The sequence below is a fragment of the Phymastichus coffea genome, unplaced genomic scaffold (genome assembly GCF_024137745.1).
Source record: "Phymastichus coffea isolate CEN01 unplaced genomic scaffold, Cenicafe_Pcof_1.1 PCOF00003, whole genome shotgun sequence".
Taxonomy (NCBI): domain Eukaryota; kingdom Metazoa; phylum Arthropoda; class Insecta; order Hymenoptera; family Eulophidae; genus Phymastichus; species Phymastichus coffea.
In genome coordinates this window covers 1,178,572-1,199,483 of record NW_026706814.1, presented here as the reverse complement: position 1 = coordinate 1,199,483, position 20,912 = coordinate 1,178,572, and the positions used below count along the sequence as shown (strand labels likewise).

Here is a 20,912-nt window from a genome sequence, read left to right as displayed (position 1 = left end):
GCATCGTGGGAGTTTGCTCTTAAATAAATTTCTCATTTTTGCAGGTTTATCCCCCCGTTACACTATATTATATTATATGATTCTACTTTTAACTCATTTGTCTTTGTACCAATTTTTTATAGAGTGCTACACACTTAGTAATATAAACTTTTATAAAATTTAATACTATTTAGAAGGAAAGGTTTTTTAAAATTTTTTATTTGTTAAAGTCTGAACAGTAATGATAATCATCAAAAAAATGTTTGAAACATAGGAACTTTTTACACCAGCCACAACGTGAATAATTTAATTATTATAATAATATTATTTTAACTTTTTCAAACGCGAGTGGTCAAATATTAAATTTTGAATAATTATAATAATAATGGAATAATAATGAAAGAATAACAATAATAATGAAGGAAATAACATTCACTTGTTTATAAGTAATTGTGACGGTAAACATCCGGTTCGCGCTACCTTCTCGATAGCGAGGCTACCGATGAGGGCAGCACCTGCGGGCCGGGGGAAAGAAAAAGGGAATTCAGTCCGAGATGGGGCGGAACGCGCGCGAAGAGGGAAGAACTAGTCGGAATTAATCTATGGCATCGGCAACAGACAAGCGTATAAATGTGATAACCTTGGAAACAAAAGATAGGATTTAGAAATTAGTAAATTGGAATTGACCTGTCGCTGCTGTGAACGTTACTTCGGGAATAGCAAATACGCCATCGTAGGCTGGCCTCAAATCGCCTAATCGACCTGGTAGAAGCAGCAGGAAGACCGAGGAGACCTCATTACGGTGAAAGCGGCAACCTGAGCTGTAAAGCGGAAAACCTCGAGAGATTGCTCCCCCTGATAATACTTCGAAATAGTTAAGGTAAGCTGGCCAGCTTCGCGTCATAATTATGTAGAATAGCGGCGCGTAATATTATAAATTTCCCCTAGCAAAGCCGTGCACGAGCGTTACAAAACCAGCAGTGAGCGAGCCAGCGAGTGAGCATTTCGAATGAGCAACCGTGAATAAAATGGCGGTGCGCAACGCTGTCGCACATATTGAATATATGTTTATACGCGGGCTAAATGCATTGTAAAAGTAACGGAAATAAACGAATCTGGGTGATCAAAACGATAATTTACTTTCGTCCTTTTTGTTGTTAATTAGTTGGTTGTATTTATTTATTATTTTTGTTCTCATCGCGCGTATTCCAGCACAACTTCGTACCAGGTGAGGCATAGATACTAACACAAGGAAATCATGCCCGGTTACATAATGTAGAATATTATAGTGTGATAAAACGTTTGTGTACAAAAGAATAAGGTCTTTCAATTGTTAAATTTAATTAAACATATGGAAAATAAATATCAAAACTGAACCAAATGAAATGATGTTAATAAATTCTTTAATTTTATTCATACGTTGAAAGTGAGAGTAGAAAATACTTACAATTAAGAAAACAAGATAAAAATACTATCAAATGAAATGTGTTATATGTCCTATATATATCGTACAAGTTTTTGTGAATATAGGATATATACTGGTAGAAAAATGTTGAAAAAATTCTTTTGTTGCAGATCTTTTTAAAATTTGGTTGAAGAACATTTTTCATCCAAATATTGGCCCTACCAGTATAAGAGGTCTGTCCGGATAGTATCGGGCCTACGATTATATCTTCGCGCCATGGTGTTCGAGCGACCTCTACCGGACAGAAACATCAACAGTAAAGCCTCACGAATCTATTGGTTACTTACTGACACCTGCCCGACGTATAGTTCATGCGCAGCGTGTCTTTGTTTACAGTGCCTTTTTCGCGTTCGTAGGATTTTGATATTGTCAAAAATGACTGAAAAACAAGATCAACGAATTTGCATCAAATTTTGCTCTCAACTCGGAAAAACGAGTTCGGAAACTATTGAAATGATGCAAAAGGCCTTCGGAAGCGAGTGTATGAGCAAACCACGAATAAAAGAGTAGTATAAACGGTTCAAGGATGGTCGCACTTCTGTCGATAGTGATTCTCGTTCCGGCCGACCTTCAACGACAAAAACCGCAGATAATATTGAGCAGGTGCGACTTGCAATCGAACATGATCGTCGTATGACTGTGCGAGAACTAAAAGAAGATCTTGGGATACCAAAAACTATCATTTCAGAAATTTTAACCGAAAATTTAGGAATGAAACGCGTGTGTGCGAAATTCATCCCAAAATTGCTCACAGCAGAGCAGAAGAACATTCGCTTAGAAATCGCTCTGCACAATCTGGAAATGGTCAATAATGATGATAATGTGCTTAGAAAAGTTATTACAGGTGATGAATCATGGGTTTATGGTTATGATCCTGAAACAAAACAACAATCTTCACAGTGGAAGCATTCTGAATCGCCAAGACCAAAAAAAGCACGTCAAAGTCGGAGCAATGTTAAGTCAATGTTGATTTTTTTTTTCGATTGTGAAGGTGTTTTACATCACGAATATGCACCAACAGGTCAGACAATCAATAAAGAATACTATGTTCAAATTTTAAAACGTTTGCGTGATGCAGTAAGAAGAAAACGGCCGCACTTTTGGGAAAGTGGTGACTGACTTCTCCATCACGATAATGCGCCAGCGCATTCATCCAATCTTGTGCAGCAGTTTTTGAGCAAACACAATATCGCATTGCTTCGACAACCTCCATACAGTCCCGAAATAGACCCTTGTGACTTTTGGCTGTTTCCAAAACTAAAAAACGCACTCAAAGGACACCGATTCGATGACAAAACAACGGTTGAAAACAATGCGACGAGTGTACTTAAGGCTATCCCTAAAAGTGAGTTCCAGGACTGTTTTGAAAAGTGGAAACATCGATGGCACCGTGTTATTCAATCAAGTAGGGATTACTTTGAAGGATGCCACCCACCAGATGATAAAGAAGATGATAAGAAATAAAAAATAACGCTAGCACGAAAATATAAAGATAGGCCCGATACTTTCCGGACAGACCTCGTATTACTGCTAGATTCTTGGAGTAGTCACTACAAAAAAGTAATTGAAGAAACTGGACCAGAAAATAATATCGTTAATGTTATGAAAATTCCAACTGAAACTGCAGGAAAAATCCAACCATTACATATATACGGATTTCGAATGTGGAAAAACTTTGTTCGACGTTTTTCAGATAATGTTATTTTAATAGATTACGATATGAATTTACATTCGAGAAATAATATTATTAGGTTTGAGTCATTGATTCATAACCATTTTTCCTCACCAAGATATTCAAATCTTTTTAAATATTCTTATTCTTTAAAAGTGGATATCTCGAAGAACAACGGGAAAAATTTGATAATTCGGTTGAGTTCAGTTTCGGGAATTCTTGTGATTCAAAATACGAAATCGAAAGATGCCAAAATATTGCAATTATACTTTGTGGCTGGTGTAAAAATTCCTTATGTTTCAAACATTTTTTTGATGATTATCATTACTGTTCCGACTTTAACAAATAAAAACTGTTAAAAACCGTTCCTTCTAAATTGTATTGAATTTTATAAAAGTTTATATTAGTAAGTGTGTAGCACTCTATCAAAAAATTGGTACAAAGACAAACGAGTTAAAAGTAGAGTCATGTAAGATAATATAGATTAAATATAATTTTCTCTTTTTATCGATTCTATATAAAAATAAGATTTTTCACCGTAAAGGGTGTGACGGTAAACGACCTATTAGTGCTATCACCCCAACCATGCGGCTGCCTGCGAGGGCAGCACCTACTGATTGGGGAAAATGGAATAAGGGAATTCGGTACGAGACGGGACAGAATATAAATGAACCAGTCGAGCATTAGTTATCCGAAGGTTGAGCCGCTTAACAACAAGCCAGAGTTTTCCGCCAAGAGTTTCCAAGGGAAGTAAGGAGTGAGCCAGCCGACTTTCCGAACAATAGAAGTGACATCTCCTCGCTCGAGAGAACTGAGTATGTGCGAGTGAGCGTGAGTGATAAGTTTCGCCATCGAGGGAGAAAAATAAGGTAAGCTGGCCAGCTTAGTATCGCGACTTTTTGTATGACTGTGCGGAGTGAATTATTAATCCCTCGTACTCTATGAAAATCGGTAGCGTGTATGTATAGACTCTGCGAACAAAGAGCTACAGCCGCTTCGACATCGCATGTTATTGACGCGTGCGCTCTTCGTAAACATAAGCACGCGGGCCAAGAATATTGTAGTGAATAGGCAAATAAACTAACTCGCATGCGATTCAAATCCTATTTTTACTGTTATTATTTCTAACTAGTAGCAAGTTGATTGACTGACTGACTCCTGTCCCCTCCTGCTCTCCGACTATTGAATTTGAACATTTCGATATCACCGCGCGCATCTGGACACGCTTGCGCGTCGAACGAATAATTGGATTGAAACGGAGCAATCACCCCGTTACAAGGGTTATAATAGGAATGCATATAAATTTTTTCAGTTAATTTTCATTAGAAACGCAACCCCCAAAAGTCAATGTCACCAGTAATTGTTATACTTTCGATAAGGAATATGACCTGCTTAGTAAAAAAACCTGTTTTTGGGGGTTAATTTTGAGGGTAGATTACACCCTTTAAATGTGTTTTTAGAATATTTTTATTATAATAATCTCTATAAAGCAGTACAAATTAAAAAAATTCGCTTTTAAATAATGTTAATATCGAAAGTTCTAATTTTCATTAATAGACGTGGCTTTGCCCTCCAAAAATATTTTTTATTAAAAATGCTAGAAAATATAAACTTATTATTCCTATTTTCTTTATAAATATAAAAATTTGTTTATAATTACACTATTTTAAAAGTTTTTACTGCAGAAAATGATGTCAATTTTTCAATTTTTCGTGTATTAAAAATAGGGGTTGCAACCTCCAAAAGTCAAACACATCAGAGTTTGTTTTATTTTTTATAAAGATTATTATCCACTTTGTTTTACTAAGAAATATTTACTAGAAGAAAAGTTATTTGAAAAAATGTTTTTGGGGGTGAACTTTGAGGGTGAATTTCACACCTTGAATATGTTTTTCCGCCGATAAAAAAATACCAACATCTTGCTTTTTTAATGGACTACAATATATACAAGAATTAGAGGTTAGATTTCACTTGAGGGAAGTGTGGACGTGTCTTGGATGTGAGCGCGAGAAAGTCAAAGAGGAAAAGTGTTTGAGGAGAGAAATAGAGGTGAAAAGAGCGTGGAGGTGAAGGAGGAGTGGAGAGGAGAGAGAGAGGCCAGGAGAGGAGCAGGAAAAAGCAGAGAGAAAGGAATAAAGAAAAAAAATAAAAGTTGAGGTTAAGAGAGAAAATCAGAAAGCGGGAAAGGCAGGCAGAGAGGAGGGGCGGTAAGAAGTACAGGCAGAGACAGAAAAGGTAAGACAGGGAATAAAGGTGGGATCACGGGTAGTTATAGAGAATCGAATTAAGGCGTACGAGATAGGATGGAAAGATTTGTGACAACAGAAAAATTAAGAGATAAAGGTGGAAGGTTGGATAAGAAAGGCCCAGAGGAGGAAAAGAAGAAAAGAGTAAAGGTGGCGAGGGGGAGAAAGAGCGGGGAGGGGCTGAGGGAGAATATTAGAGGAGAAATGAGAGAGGCAAAGAGATGCAAGAGTGAGAGCGAGGGAAGCGAGATGGACGGGGAGGGGGGAGAAGGACTGGACAACACGATAAGAGAAGGGGGAAAAAGTAGTGGTGCAGAAGAAATAATGGAAAAGATACGGACAGACATAAGGGAATTAAGAGAGGTATGGGAGGAGGAAAAGAAAGAATGGACAGAAATGTTTAAATAAATAATGGGAAAAATGGAAAGAATGGAGGCAGAGGGGAAAAGAAGAGAAAAAAGGTGGGAGAAGGAAATAGGAAAGTTAGGAAAGAACAAGAGAGAGAGACAAGAAAGAAAGAAAGAGATGAAAGAAGAAAGAGAAAAAGCAGAACGTAGAGAAAAGAAACTGCAGGAAAAATGGGGAGAGAAGATGGACCAGTTGGAAGAGGAATGCGTGAAACTAAAAGAAAGCATAGAAGGAGGAAACAAGAAGCAAAGAGGAACAGAAGTAGGCAATAAGGAAGAATTGGAGCATATGAGAGAAAAAATGGATAGAGAAAGTAGGATAAACAATATAATAGTGACAGACCTAGAGGGTGAGTTAAGATGGGAAAAGAAGGGGGAGGTAGAGGTCTGGTTAAGGGAGGTACTAGAAATGAAAGGAGAGATAGTGAATCTGAGAAGAATAGGAGGAACAACGGAGAGAGATGAGCGGAGAGAAAGAAGAAAAAACATGTGGCACATTAGATGCGCGTCATGGGAACAAAAAGAAGGAATTATGAAGAAGAAAAAGAATTTGGCACAGAAAAAGATATACATAGATCAGGACTGGACGTGGAAGCAGAGAAGGATAAGAGAGGAAGTAAGAAGGAAAGCGAAAGAAATAAGAAGTAAAGGTAAAGAGGTAAAGATGTGGCATAACGGGGTGAAATCAGAGGAAGAAGAATGGTGGTGGAACGAGACAGAGGGAAAAATGGTAGGAAAAGGGGTGGAAGGGTTTCGAAAGCAATAGGGATAAAGAAGAGAGAGAGAGAAGAGAAGGGAGAGAGGGGGGAGGAGGGTAGTAAAAATACTATTCTGGAACGTGGTGGGGGAGAGGAGCATGGAGGAAGACGACTGGGAATATGTTAGGGAATTCGACATAATAGGGCTAACGGAAACCTGGGTGAAGAGGCAAGGAGCAAGAACTGGTGTGGAGAAACAACTGAAAGGGTACAGCATAGAGTGGAGGGACTCAAGAAGAAAAGGAAGAAGGGGGAGAGAAATAGGGGGAGGAATAATGGCGGTAAGAGAGAGGAAAGGGATGAATAAGGTAGAATGGAAGAAAGAAAGGACAAGTGAGGTAATAGTAGGAGTAATAAAGATCGGAGTGAGGGAATACATGATAGCATCGGTGTATATGCAACATGAGAAGAAGGAAAACTATGAATACCTAAGTGAAGAGATAGAGGAGAATAGAGGAAAAACAATAATTATAGGAGGAGACTTCAACGCAAGAACAGGAGACGAAGGAAGGGACTGGGAGACAGAAGAAAAACTAGAAGAAATTAAGGCCAAGGATAAAGTGTTAAACACAGAGGGAGAAGAAATGATAAAATGGCTAGGAGAAATGGGCTTAGTGATAACGAATGGGAGAAAAGAAGGAGATGAAGAGGGAGAAATAACATATATAGGAGCGAGAGGAATGTCAACGATAGACTATGTAGTAGGTAACGAGGAAGGTGATGAGGCGTTAAAAAAGGTTCAAATAAAGAAGAGGGTAAAGTCGGACCACTTACCAATAGAGGTGGAATTGGGAGACAAAATAGCGGAAGAAAGAAAAGAAGAGGAAGAAAGAATGATAGACGACTGGAGTGAAGAAGGTATAAGGGAGTATCAGAGACGGTTAGATGCAATAGAGGGAACAGATAAATGGAAACATATAAAAAATAGAGTGAAGAACGTAGTTGTAAAAAAGAAGATAAGGAAAAAAAAGGATAAAAAAAAAGCTGACGGAGAAAAGAATGTAAGGCAAAAAGGGATAGGGTGATGGCAGAGTTAAATAAGGTAAGAAAAGGGGAAGGAGACAGAAGCAAATATTTAGAAGCAAAGAGAGAATACAGAGAGGAAATAAGAAAAGCAAAAGAAGAGGAAGGGAAAAGATTGGCAGAAGAAATAAGAACAGATAAGACGAGAAGAAAATTCTGGGATAAAGTGAATAGCAATAGGAAGAAAAGAATTGGATTAGATGAAAATATAGGAAAAGAAGAATGGATAAAGCACTTCAAGGAACAACTGGGAGAGAAAGAACAAGAAGAAAGTAAAGGGGAAGAAACCGAAGACAGCGAAGGAGAGGAAGGTGAAGAAATCAAAGAAAGAGAAGTAAGAGGTAATAAGAAAAACGAAAAAGAAAAAGGCGACAGGAGAAGATGGTATAGCAAATGAAGCTTGGGTGGAAGGCACGGAAGGCTTGATAAAAGATATGACAAAATGCTTAAATGGAATATGGAACGGAGAAGGATATCCGGAAGAATGGAGAAAGGGAATAATAGTACCAATATATAAGAAAGGGAGGAAAGAAGAAGTAGGAAACTATAGAGGAATAACGCTGATGGACACGGGATATAAAATATATGCGGAAATACTGAGAAAAAAGCTGGAAAGAGAACTAGAAGCTAAAGAAACGCTAAGTGATACGCAGGTGGGATTTAGGAAAAAAAGAGGAACAATAGACGCGATATTTATATTAAAAACAATAATAGGGAAAAAAATAAGGGAAAAAGGAGGAAAACTGTTCGTATTCTTTGCAGACATGAAGGCCGCTTTTGATAAAATAAAGAGGAAGAAAATATGGGAAACAATGAAAGAGAAAGGGATAAATAGAAAAATTAGGAAAAGAATAGAAGAAATATACAAGAAAACAGGGAGTAAGGTAAAAGTTGGAGGAGAAATAATTGGGGAGTTTGAGACTTACAAAGGCGTAAGGCAAGGGTGCCCTTTGAGCACCACGCTATTTAATCTTGCCTTCGTCGACCTGGAAGGGAAGATCAAGCAGGTGCAGGAAGGAGGGGTAGTGATAGGAAGGAAGAAAATATGGACATTAGGATACGCAGATGATATAGTGATGATGGCAAAGAGTGAAAGTGGACACATAGGTCCTTAGCAGCCGGAAATTTGAACAAAAATGACGACAAAAAGTGGCAACGGGGTTTCATTTGTTATCACAAAATATACTAAAATTTACTGGAATGAAAATCGGCGGAGCAAGGATATTTGTTTTTTACACAATTTTTCTTTCTTTCTAGTCAACCATTAATAATTTAATAAAATAATTTAATTGTTAAGCTAGATTTATTTTCGATAGATAATTATTCAATTTTTATTATACAAATAACGCTTTACAAACGCTTTACAAACTTTACAAACATCGAACTCATATTGCATTGACAAATAAATATAATTAAATATGCAGAGATGAAAATTCAACAACGGACTTTTTTAGTCTGTGAGGATATGAAGCATCGGTTGTTACATTTATTTTATATTTATTCCAGTATTTTAAAAATTTTTTGTGAACTGATTCCCCAGCCTGTTCAGACCATACCCCCAAGCCAACGTTATCCAAGAAACCTAAACAATCTTTTAAATGTTCCGTCACAACATGAACTTTTAACGTTGTAGATAATTCTGTCGCTTGAAAACTTTTTTTTAAATTTACGATGAGAGTATCTATATCACTTTTTGGTTGCGTTGTTGAAAAGCAGGCAGTAACTACTTTATCCATGGCTTTCAGGGCGTTCACAAAGCGTAAGAGTGCTAATTTTCGTACTCCGTTGCAAATGTCTGAATCAAACAACTTATCAGATTCTTTTAAAAGTTTCCGACAAGCGTTGCCCTCAAATATTTCTCCATGATAGTTTTTTGGAATCACATTCAATTTTTTTGGCCACGTAAGAGCTTTTTCCCGACCTAATAGAGGAACTAATCCCTGCCAGAAAATATGGTTCACGTAACCTTGAAGTACGTGTAATTCAGGAATCACACACCGTTCCAACACGCAAAAATCGGTCTTTTCTTCAAATAGAGGTCGATTAATAACGCTGTGGTAATTCTTAGCTACCTTCTTATCTTTTCCGATAGAACAAAAGGCGTCATGATCATTTTCAAGCATCCCATAAGTTTTCAATGGTAATACATCGCTACGATTTGAAGAACGTCTCGAAGAGTCCAGTGTTATATTGCAGTAAGGGCAAGGGAAAGAAGAAGTAGCAGTCTGTTGACCATTTATTAATAAGAGCAGCTTGAAATCGGATCAAAATTTAAAGGAAATATTATTGATCTGTATTAAATCAAATAAAATTTTAACGTTTTCGTAGGTCTCTTTGATGCCAGGAACTATACACAGCATTATCAAACGATAAACACTAGTTATCTTGGATTTTGCACTCACACTTCCTCCTTCGTGGTACATTTTTCTTTTTTTCTTGAAAGGTTGATCATTGTTTTCTATAACATCATCAGCTGGTATAATCGACATACACACTTTAAAAAAACCTTGTCCGCCGTCGGCCATTACTTTTACAATATATTTGCCGACTACATGTCGTTCACATAATATAGCGTCCAATAATTCACTTGCATCCGCCGAAATCACAGTCCCGTCTTCTTTTGCTTTACCGCTTCCGACATCAAATTTGAAACCACTGGATTTGTATAAATTATTCAAAAATGAAAATTTTTCAGTCATATGCTGAAGATAATTTGTAGGTACGGATTTTTTGCCAGCAGAACAACGTATGAAATTTGTGAAATTTTTCATTTGTTTCGATGAAAAACCACTAGTAGTTTTAAGTTTTTTTTTTTTTTTTCACAAAATCTGTCCGAATAAATAAATAAACATGTACAATAGCTTAACAGTTTTTCTTTTCTGTTTTTTGTTTACTTTTCGCCACATACCCGTATCGTGCAAAATTTCTTATACTTAGATACACAAAGTAAGTATTTTTGCTTACTGCTATATTCACGCTCGCAGTTAAAAACAATACTTTCTTCGAAATTATCGACAGCTATGCAATATTAAATATATAAAAAAAATTAATTCATGAAAAAAATCAAAATTTATGTAAAAAACAAATATCCTTGCTCCGCCGATTTTCATTCCAGTAAATTTTAGTATATTTTGTGATAATAAATGAAACCCCGTTGCCACTTTTTGTCGTCATTTTTGTTCAAATTTCCGGCTGCTAAGGACCTATGTGTGGAATGAAAGTAATGCTGAAAAAATTAAAAAGATACCTGGAAGAAAGGGGATTAGAGTTAAATGTAGGAAAATCAAAGATGATGAAATGCAGGAGAGGAGGAGGAAGGGGGAAGGAAGAAGAATTCGAATGGGAAGATGAGAAGATAAAGATGGTGAAAGAGTACAACTACTTAGGATATGTGATAAGCAGAAATAACGGAAACAAAAAGCAGATAAAGAAGGTAGAAGGGAAAATAAATATGGGACTCGGAAAGTTATGGGGGCTAGGAGAAAAGCTATTTAGAGAAAACTGGGAGCTAAGGATGAACCTGTTCGATGCTCTGGCGAAAAGCGTGATTATGTATGGAGCAGAAATCTGGGGATGGAAGAGATATGAGGAAATAGAAAGACTACAACTAAAATACATAAAGTGGGTTTTAGGATTAGATAGAAACACGCCAAGTTACCTAATACGATGGGAAACAGGAAGACAAGAAATGAAAGAAACAGCATTAGAAAGAGCAATGAAGTATGAAAACAAAATAAGAGAAGAAATAGATGGCTCAATAAGAAAAGAAGCATGGAGAGAATTAAAGAAAAGGGAAAGAAATGAAAAAGATAAAAAGGGTAAGAAGGAGGAGAGAGAGGAAAGGCTGGAAAAAAGTAAAATTTACAGAGAGAGAGAAGAGGGAGATGAAATGAGGGAAGAGTTTTGGGAAGAAATAAGAGATGAGCTGAAGAAAAAGATGAAAAAGAACTAGAAGAAAAGCTAGAAAAATCAAGATACATAAACGAGTGGAAAGAGCTGAAAGAAGAAATGAAAAGGTATAGGTTAAAGGAAATTCAAGGAGAGGGAAGAATAAAAGGCCTGCAAATAAGGGAAAGGTTTAGGCTAGGTAATGAAACGATAGGAAGCAAGTATTGGGAAAAAGAAGAAAATAAGAGATGCAGAATGTGTATGAAAGAGGAAGAAAATTGGAAGCACATGGTAGAAAAATGTGAAAAAAGCAGAATGGAAGGGGAAGAATGGGAAAAAATAATAATAGGAAGCAAAGAAAAGATAGCGTGGATGATGGAGTTGAAATGGAAAAGAAGAAGAAATGAAGAAAAGAAAGAAAAAGAAAAGCAAGAAGACGAAGCTACAAGACCCTAAGGAGAGACGGAAATAGAAGACAGAGAAGCAAGACTCGGAGACACATCTACACACACACACACATACACAAAACACAAACATACGCGCAATCATAAACATACACATGCACACACACACACACACACAAGACACAAGTAACAGCAACTACATAAGCGAGAGAAAGCAGTATTGGAGGACGGAGCAAAATGGAAAAGAAGAAGATTCGATGAAGAGAAAGAAAAAGGCAAATTATAAGATACTAAGGAAAAATAAGTGAGGTTGAGGAAAGGAAAGGCAGAGGGAGCAATAGGAAACAAGAAAAAGGTGTCAATGCCTTAATAAGGAGAAAGATAGAGGAAAAGATTAGCAAGAATGACAGCAAAAGCAAAGGAAAGGCAAAGGTGAAAAGGCAAAAGAAAATATGCAAGAAAGACAAAAACAGAAGAGAGGAAAAGGCAGATCTTGGAGAGAGAAAGAGGAAGAGAAGAGTAATCAGAAGAAAAATGAGAAGAAAAGAGGAACAGGCAGGCGTAGAAGACGGGGCCTTAAGAGTTGCAGACACACCTACAAAGGCACATATTTGCACAACATATACACACACGCACGCGCACACACACACACACACACACACACACACACACACACACACACACACACACACACACACACACACACACACACACACACACACACACACACACACACACACACACACACACACACACACACACACACACACACACACACACACACACACACACACACACACACACACACACACACACAATCAACTACACAAACTGGATACGAGACACAAATAGTAATATAAGAGATGTAAAGTAATGTAACATATAAGTTGTAAATAAATAAACTAACTATATACAAGAATTATCAAAATCGGTGAGTTCGGGTTGGGGTTCCTTGTCAGTAACACGAACACACGCGCGCACGCGTGCGCGCACACGCGTAAATGCTTGCTTCGGACCATTTTAATCTATACAATTTTATGAGAGGATGAAAAGTGGCTTGAGCTAGGTGATTTAAAAGGAAAAATTTTTCTTACGTAGATGCGTACCTTTAACAATACAAAACAATCCTCCAATCATATCACACAAAAAGAGGAAAACGATTATTCAAGTGCTGGAACATATGTGCGTGCTCTCTTTCAAGTTAGACTCCATTACTAATTTGTTTAAAGTAACAGAATTTTTCACGAATAATTATGCACTACTACTTTTCGATACCAATTTGAGGAAAGAAGGAAACGATATCAATTACAATTTTTGTCAGGAACTACAAAATTTTGTCTGATAATTTGTCGGGAAAAATAAATTAGAATGCTATTGCAATTGTAGATGAACCAGAAATTGCCAGAAATATTTACTACTGGGATTCATGCTTTCTTACTAAATTTTCAAAAGCAATTTCTTACTAAATGTTCAAAATGATCTTTTAGATTAGTAGAATCAATAGAAATTTCATTACTTTTAATAAAATTGAAATGTATTACATGAGCCCAGCATCATTTATTGAGTAAGGTCTGGATGCAATAATTGAATAATTTCTGCATGTCAGAAGTAAAGTAATTAATTTTTATTATAACTAATATTAATATGTTATACAAATTTAGCGATCTAAACGCAGCTAAAGACTAATAGTGACATAATACAAATAAAGATAATAACATACCTTCTTCCATGTCATGATCATGATTGATTCCATCTGAATGGGCTTCACCATTGACTGGTCGACTATCATGATCTTCTATATTTCTACTATGCACCTCTGAAATTTAATAATTACTGATTAATGTTTTCAGATGATAGATATTGATCAATGATAGAAAATATGACAATCATTCTTGGATTTTTATTTTTTCCGTTGAAATTCCACAAAAACTCTTTTTAGCTTACATATTTCAATATCAGCAACAGCGATATTACGTAACAGAATTATGGCTTAGTCCTGAACTTAATGAATAAGTACTTTAACCCTTAACTTGCACACCTCATTTTGGCCATGTAACTGCTCGGTGGGGTAAATCTACCCCAGCCCGAAAAACATCGAATAAATCAGAGAATTTAAGATATTTTGCTATGAAAATTTTTTCTAGTATATTTCAAACCTTTTGCTTCAAAAAAAATATTCAGGTTAACAATTTTTAATGTTACACACACTGAAAAAAATTGTTGAAAAAAAAATAAAATAAATTTTATTTATTGTAATAATTGTCTGGGGTAAATCTACCCCACATAGCAATTAAGGGTTAATACCAACGATTTAATAAATAACAAAAATGTATATAAAGATCTGAAATCTTTCAATGAAAATCTGTCGAGTGATAAAAGCTTACTCACATGTATAAATATTAGAAGCTTAACTGCAAATTTTAATAAATTAGAAATTTTTATTGAAAATCTTGAAGTTAAATCAAGTGTAATTACGGACACAGAAACTTGGAACTTACATAACTCAAGTTACTATAGACTAGAAGGATATAAAAGTTATTATAATGAAAGACCATAAATAAAGCAGATGGAGTTATAATATATATTAAAGAAAAATTGAATGAAAATACTGAAATAGTTCTAGCTGATAGACTGAGAATGGTAAGGTTAAAAATAAAAATGATAGGTGAAATGAAACTCAAAATTTCAGCCATCTACAGATGTATGTCTTTTGATATGCTAAAATTATTAATAGCCTGAAAAAATGTATCATAGAACAAAATAATACAAAGAATCACTGCATTGTTGGAGATTTTAATATAGATATTATTAATAAAGCTGTACCGGAGAATCACGGCTCGGCTGTTGCTCTCCGTCGAGCTCTCACCAATGCCTGTGCGCCTTGTCATGCTGAGAGTGTGTGCTGTTTGAGCACACTCTTATCGGTTGATTCTCTGTTTTTCGAGGTGCGACGGCGGCGACAACGTGCTGGAGGGAGCCGACGAACTAGGCAGTGAGAGAGAGAGAGAGAGAGACGCAAGATAGAGGGGGGAGAAAGAGAGAAGAGGAGAGCCAATGACAGACCTGTGCGCGCATACGATGTTGAAGAGAGAAAGAAAATCGGTAGTAGATTGAGAGCTGTTAGATAGACCGCCGCGCGCACAAAGCTTTTCATTTTGAGTACGTTTGTTTGGCTGAGTTTTCCCGCGCCATCACCATGAACAGTGAAAGGATACGTGCCCGGTGTGCGAAGGAAATATTGTTAGTGTAGCGACTAAAAAATTGAAACCGCGAGTGCAGCGAGACCGGCACCGGTACACGTGGGTTAACCAGCGAGGTGACGCGGTTTGTGCGCGCGTGCGGTGATTGACACAATAGGCACAGAGACTACAACACTAATAAACGATCATCCACTCCACAACAGCAACAATAGATATTACAACACACACGCTTACATACAATAACAAACATCAGAACAATAGATACACTCAATATTCAACAACAATCTCAACAACAACAAATAATAGTAATAACAGATCACAACGGATAACAAGAATAATAGCATTAACTTTAACAATAGAATCGACTACTGAAGCAGAAAACAAAGAGGAAATCTAGGAGAGGAGAGTTGAAGAACGGCAGAACGAGTATCAAGAGCTCGGAGCAGGTCGGTGTTGTGAACTCTCTCTCTCTCTCTCTCTCTTTCTCTCTCTCCCATGATCCCGCATTAGCTTTCTCGTGTACGTTTAGTGCGTTTACTCGACGCATTATTCGAGCGTGGGAAGGTCTTTTGCTTCCCGAATCCTCTCCTTTTAATCAAACAATTTTGTACGGACAGTCGCGAGCTACCTGAACGAGAACGGCTGGATTTCACCGTTACAAAGCCAATAAGACAAATTTACAAATTTTGATACAATTATAGAACACGTGAATAACTTACTTGAACACAAGTACATTCCTTGCTTTTTAAGAATAACAAGACCTGCTAATGATAATATTGGAGGAACTTATATAAACAACTTTGTTACTAAAAAAAATGTATTAAATATACTGCACATACGAGGTGTGTTAAAAAAATACCCGGAATTTTTAAATTTCGCGGGTCTGAAGAGTCCGATTGTCAAAATTTTTTTTTATTGTGTTGGTATATATGCCCCTGAAGTATGATAAAATTTTCAGCTATATTCCCTGTTTACTTTGTCTGCGGTAGTCGCTAAGGTTTGACGTGTTTTTGTGAGCTCGGCGATTCTCGTTTTTTAAAAGAAATGGATCAAAGAATTTCTATTAAGTTTTGCGTAAAAAATGAAATAAAGTGTAACAAAGTGTGTGAAATGTTACAAAAAGCCTATGGTGAGTCTGCTATGAAAAAAACAAGTGTTTACGAGTGGTATAAGTGTTTCCAAGATGGCCGCGAAGACGTTGAAGATGACGAACGCTCCGGTCGACCCAGCACGTCAACAATCGATGAAAATGTGAAAAAAGTGGAAAAAACGGTTCTGAATGATCGCCGAATCACAATTAGAGAAGTTGCTGATGAAGTTGGCATATCAATGGCTCATGTCATAACATTTTTTCAAATGTTTTGGGCATGAAACGGGTGGCAGCAAAATTCATTCCAAAACTGCTGAACTTTGACCAAAAAAACAATCGCATGAACATCACTCAGGAGCTGTTAAACGACGTCAACGACGATCCAAGTTTGCTTGAAAAAGGGTCATAACTGGTGATGAAACATGGGTGTACGGTTATGACGTCGAAACCAAAGCACAATCGTCCACCCGGAAGCATTCAACGTCATCAAGAGCGAAAAAAGCACGTCAAGTTCGATCAAATGTGAAGATTTTGCTTACAGTTTTCTTAGACTGCAGGGCCGTGGTGCATCATGAGTTCTTATCACGAGGTCGTACGGTTAATAAGGAGTATTACCTTGAAGTTATGCGACGTTTGCGTGAAGCAATCCGAAAAAAACGCCCCGATTTATGGAAAAACAATTCATAGCTTTTGCATGACGATAACGCATCTGCTCACTCGTCGTTGCTTGTTCGTAATTTTTTGGCCAAAAACAATACCGTAGTCGTGCCTCAACCTCCATATTCACGAGATATGGCTCCGTGTGACTTTTTCCTGTTCCCAAAGTTGAAGAGACCCATGAAAGGACGGCGTTTTTCCTCGATTGAAGAAATAAAGGCCGAATCGCTAAGAGTGCTCAAGGACATACCAAAAAGTGAATATCAAGAGTGCTTCGAAGATTGGAAAAAACGCTGGCATAAGTGTATTATATCAGGGGGGATTACTTTGAAGGGGACCACATTGATGTAAACGAATAAATAAATATTTTTTTGGAAAAACGATAATTCCGGGTACTTTTTGAACACACCTCGTACAGTCGAGAATGTTTTTAATGATCATTTACCAATTTTCGTCACAATAGATAAAATAGAATCTAAAATGGTCCAAGAAATAAATATTCTATCAATAAACTACAGTTAATTGAAAAGAAATGTCTAAAAAGCAAATTAGAATACCACGAAATTTAGAATATTTAGAATATCACGAAAAACATTGCCCTGAACAAATTGTTAGTTTAGATAACAACATGTGCAGACAATGCAGAAATAAAGAACACATTCAATAAAAATAACAAAAATCTAAATAGAAAAAATTGGATAACTGAGGCTATCATGATATCGTGCCAAAAAAAAGAACTATTATATAAGCTATGGAAAAAAGATCCAAAAAGCACGATACTTAAGGACGAACATAAAAAATGTACCAAAACTCTAGATAAAGTAATAAAAGATGCCAAAATGAAATTCAAAAAACAACAAGTTCAATTCAATAGTAAAAACCTAAAAAAAACTATAAAACCTAATAAATACTAAATTAGGAAAAAACAATAGAAAAGGAAATGATTGATAATAAAAGATAATAATATAAAGATGAAAACCGAATCAGAAATAGCAAATTATATGAATAACTGCTATTTTTGTAAAATAGGACCAGAGCTTAGCTTGAAAATCCAAAAACCAAATAATGAAAACCTACATGTACCAAAAAAGACATATGGCATCTATATATTTATCTAATACAACTAGTGAAGAAATTGAAAAAATTGTTATGAAAATGAAAAAGAAGGCAGGTGGAGTTGATGGAATAAATATAGGCACATTAAAAATTATTATACATTATATAAAAGATCCTTTAGAATATATATTCAATTTATGCATTATAACGAGTGTAAATGATACTCGTTATGTCTCTCTCTCTCCTATATTCTAATTTATTAATATAAGTCAAATGTATATTATATGTCATTTTAATTTCAATAGGCTGAAGCAAGGTAGGTAACAGAGAGAGAGAGTAGGACGGAGAGAAAGAGAGAGACGGTTCGACTATCGAACGCGCGGACCGCGAGGAGGGCGCTTGATTCTCTTGGCGCGGCTGATTCGGTGATCGAACTTCAACGCGAGCGTACGTGTTTAGCTGACGATTCAATACTCGTGCCTTGAGTCTGTAAATCCTGAACAGTGTGATTTAGAGTGTGCAGTGTGAGAGTTTTTGAGTTGAATAATCGCGCGAGTGTGGAGTGTGTGAGCGACGGCCTCTTGGCACTAGCGCCAGCATATTCGGGCTTATTATTTAATTACAGTTTGTACTTCGAGCGCCTATTGCGAGCCGACCTTCAAGAGTCAGCAACTTGTAACCTTGCGTACCTCACTCTCTCTCCCAATTCAGCTTCTTGCTTTCTCTCTCTCTCTCTCTCCTTTTTACTTCGCCGCTCTTATATTGTTTTTATTAACATTTATCCGTCATTCTAATAAATAACACGCTTATTTCTTAATGCGCGTCCGCTTTATTTCGCCCTTCCGCCTATCTCCTCGACCTTTTAATCTCGCGTTTAGGCGTGCGAGTTTTACGCCGCGACCTGACATTGGAGCCACGATGCCCCGACAACATGTGACGAGCCAAGTTATTCCTGCCTAACCGAGCCTGGATTCTTTACTTGTATTATCCGTATATCCTTATATAGTAATTTTAATGTTAACGGGACTGTTCCCCGTTACAGCATTTTCATATACCGCATTTTGCCCACATAGCCTCGAGCAAGAACCCCGCTATACATTATATAAAAATCCTAATTAAACAATACAAGTACTTTTTGATAACAAAAATCCAAGATAACATAATTTTCTCAAAACTAATATCGTAGATGAAGTTGATATTGTACGTTACCTTCAGATTTCAAAAAGTGCCAAATATTAAAAAATGCTTTAAATTTTTATTTTTTAACTAAAAGTAATTAATAATATATAGTATATCCATTAAAAAATATCGATTAACATACTACAAACCCGCTTCCATTCTAAAACTGGACTATTACCTAATTTTCTTATGTAAAAAATCCAATATGACCTAGGAGGTCAAATTTAAGGTCTTTGTGACAAGCCCCTCCAGAATTAAGTAACTATTATCCGAAACATCATCTGATAAACCTTAATATTGTCGATTCGTTCAGATGGGCAGATGAAGAGAAAAATGAAACTGAACATCAGATGACTTTGCGCGTGATCTTGAAAATATATCGGAGCCGATAGATAGTAATTTATCTGAACGTAGAATTCGCCGCTCTTTCTAAATCTGGAGTCAAAGGCAGAGCTTCCTAACTAAAAAAACAAATTCAAAGTCAAGGACATGGTGACCACGATTTTTTAAAATTATAAGAACTTTCATCTAAACCATTTTTCTCGTAAAACTTATATTTTATATTTTAAAAGGGGTGGACGGGTGGTCTCAACCACCCTGTATATATAAGGTGGTCCATTTTAATCGATTATTTCTTTTCGGAAATATAATAGCAAAAAATAGTTCAGATAAAAGTTGTAAGGTTCAGAGGGACCGACTGGTGACTTTTAACGTGATCTTGAACCTGTTTTTCAAGTTCATTTGAAAGTTAACGTTATTTTTTCAAATAAAAAAAGTTATTACGAGAAAGCTTATTACACAGTCCGACAAGATTTTTGCACAAGCAAACCATACATGGTTCCCCGAAGAATTTTTGGCGCTGAAACCGAATCCGGCCTCAGAATTTCTCCAACACGTCAGGATTTTGAGATATCCTAACCTAAATGTGCAAAAATAACGATTTTTGTCTATATTTGAGGTTATGTAGCACTACGACATTCTCTATACACAAAAAACTATAAACGACATCTTAAAGTAGCAGCCTAGTCCTTTCAAATGCCGTTGAGTTTGCTCAAATAGCTTATTTTTTCTTTGAGATATTGTATTTTAAAGTTTTTCGATTTCATAAATATTGTACCTCTCAGAACATACTCGTACAGCTTTGAAAGTTTCGACGTCGAATTTTGTGTCAAACGACTTCAATCAACTACTGTTCTGCAAGAAAATTAAGATATATACCATAGACAGGCTAACATACCTTTAACCTAAATTATATCATTCCCACAAATCCTTACAACCCTTAAAAACCACCCCTGCCAACCCTCAAACAGGCTAACCTACCTACGATAAATCTGGGTAGAGCGAGTTTAATCGACTGCTTTTCTATGAGGAACCTAAGATCTCAACCAGATAGGCTTACCTGTTTTCTCCTTGACGTATTCTATCCTCAGAAAACCCTACAACCATCAGAAACCCCCTCTACCAACCCCCAAGTAAACAAACCCACCTAACCCTTGGTAGAGCGCGTTCAATCAACTGCTTTTCTGTAAAAAAATTAATATCTCATTGACATTGTCTCTGATATACCCCTCCTCAGGTAGGGGTGGTTTATAAGGGCTGTAAGGGTTCGTAGGGATGACGTAATTTAGGTTAAAGTTGGGTTAGCCTGTCCATGGTATATATCTTAATTTTGTTGTAGAACAGTAATTGATTGAAGACGCTTGACACAAAATTCGACGTCGAAACGTTCAAAGCTATATGTTCTGAAAGGTACAATATTCATGAAATAAAAAACTTTGAAATTTAATATCTCAAAGAAAAAATAAGCAAACTGAGCAAACTCAACGGCATTTAAAAGGACTAGACTGCTTCTTTAATATGTCGTTTGTAGTTTTTTACGTATAGATAA

The 20,912-nt window shown here is 36.5% G+C and overlaps 1 protein-coding gene across 1 annotated transcript in view; it reads right to left on the bottom strand.

Moving 5' to 3' along the window:
- Positions 1 to 20,912, bottom strand: part of LOC131665443 (ubiquitin carboxyl-terminal hydrolase 7) — a 957,589-nt gene that overhangs the window by 853,224 nt on the left and 83,453 nt on the right. Inside the window, exon 3 of the mRNA XM_058937325.1 lies at positions 13,563 to 13,658. Within this exon, the coding sequence (XP_058793308.1) occupies positions 13,563 to 13,658 (96 nt within the window). The remainder of the gene's footprint in view (positions 1 to 13,562; positions 13,659 to 20,912) is intronic.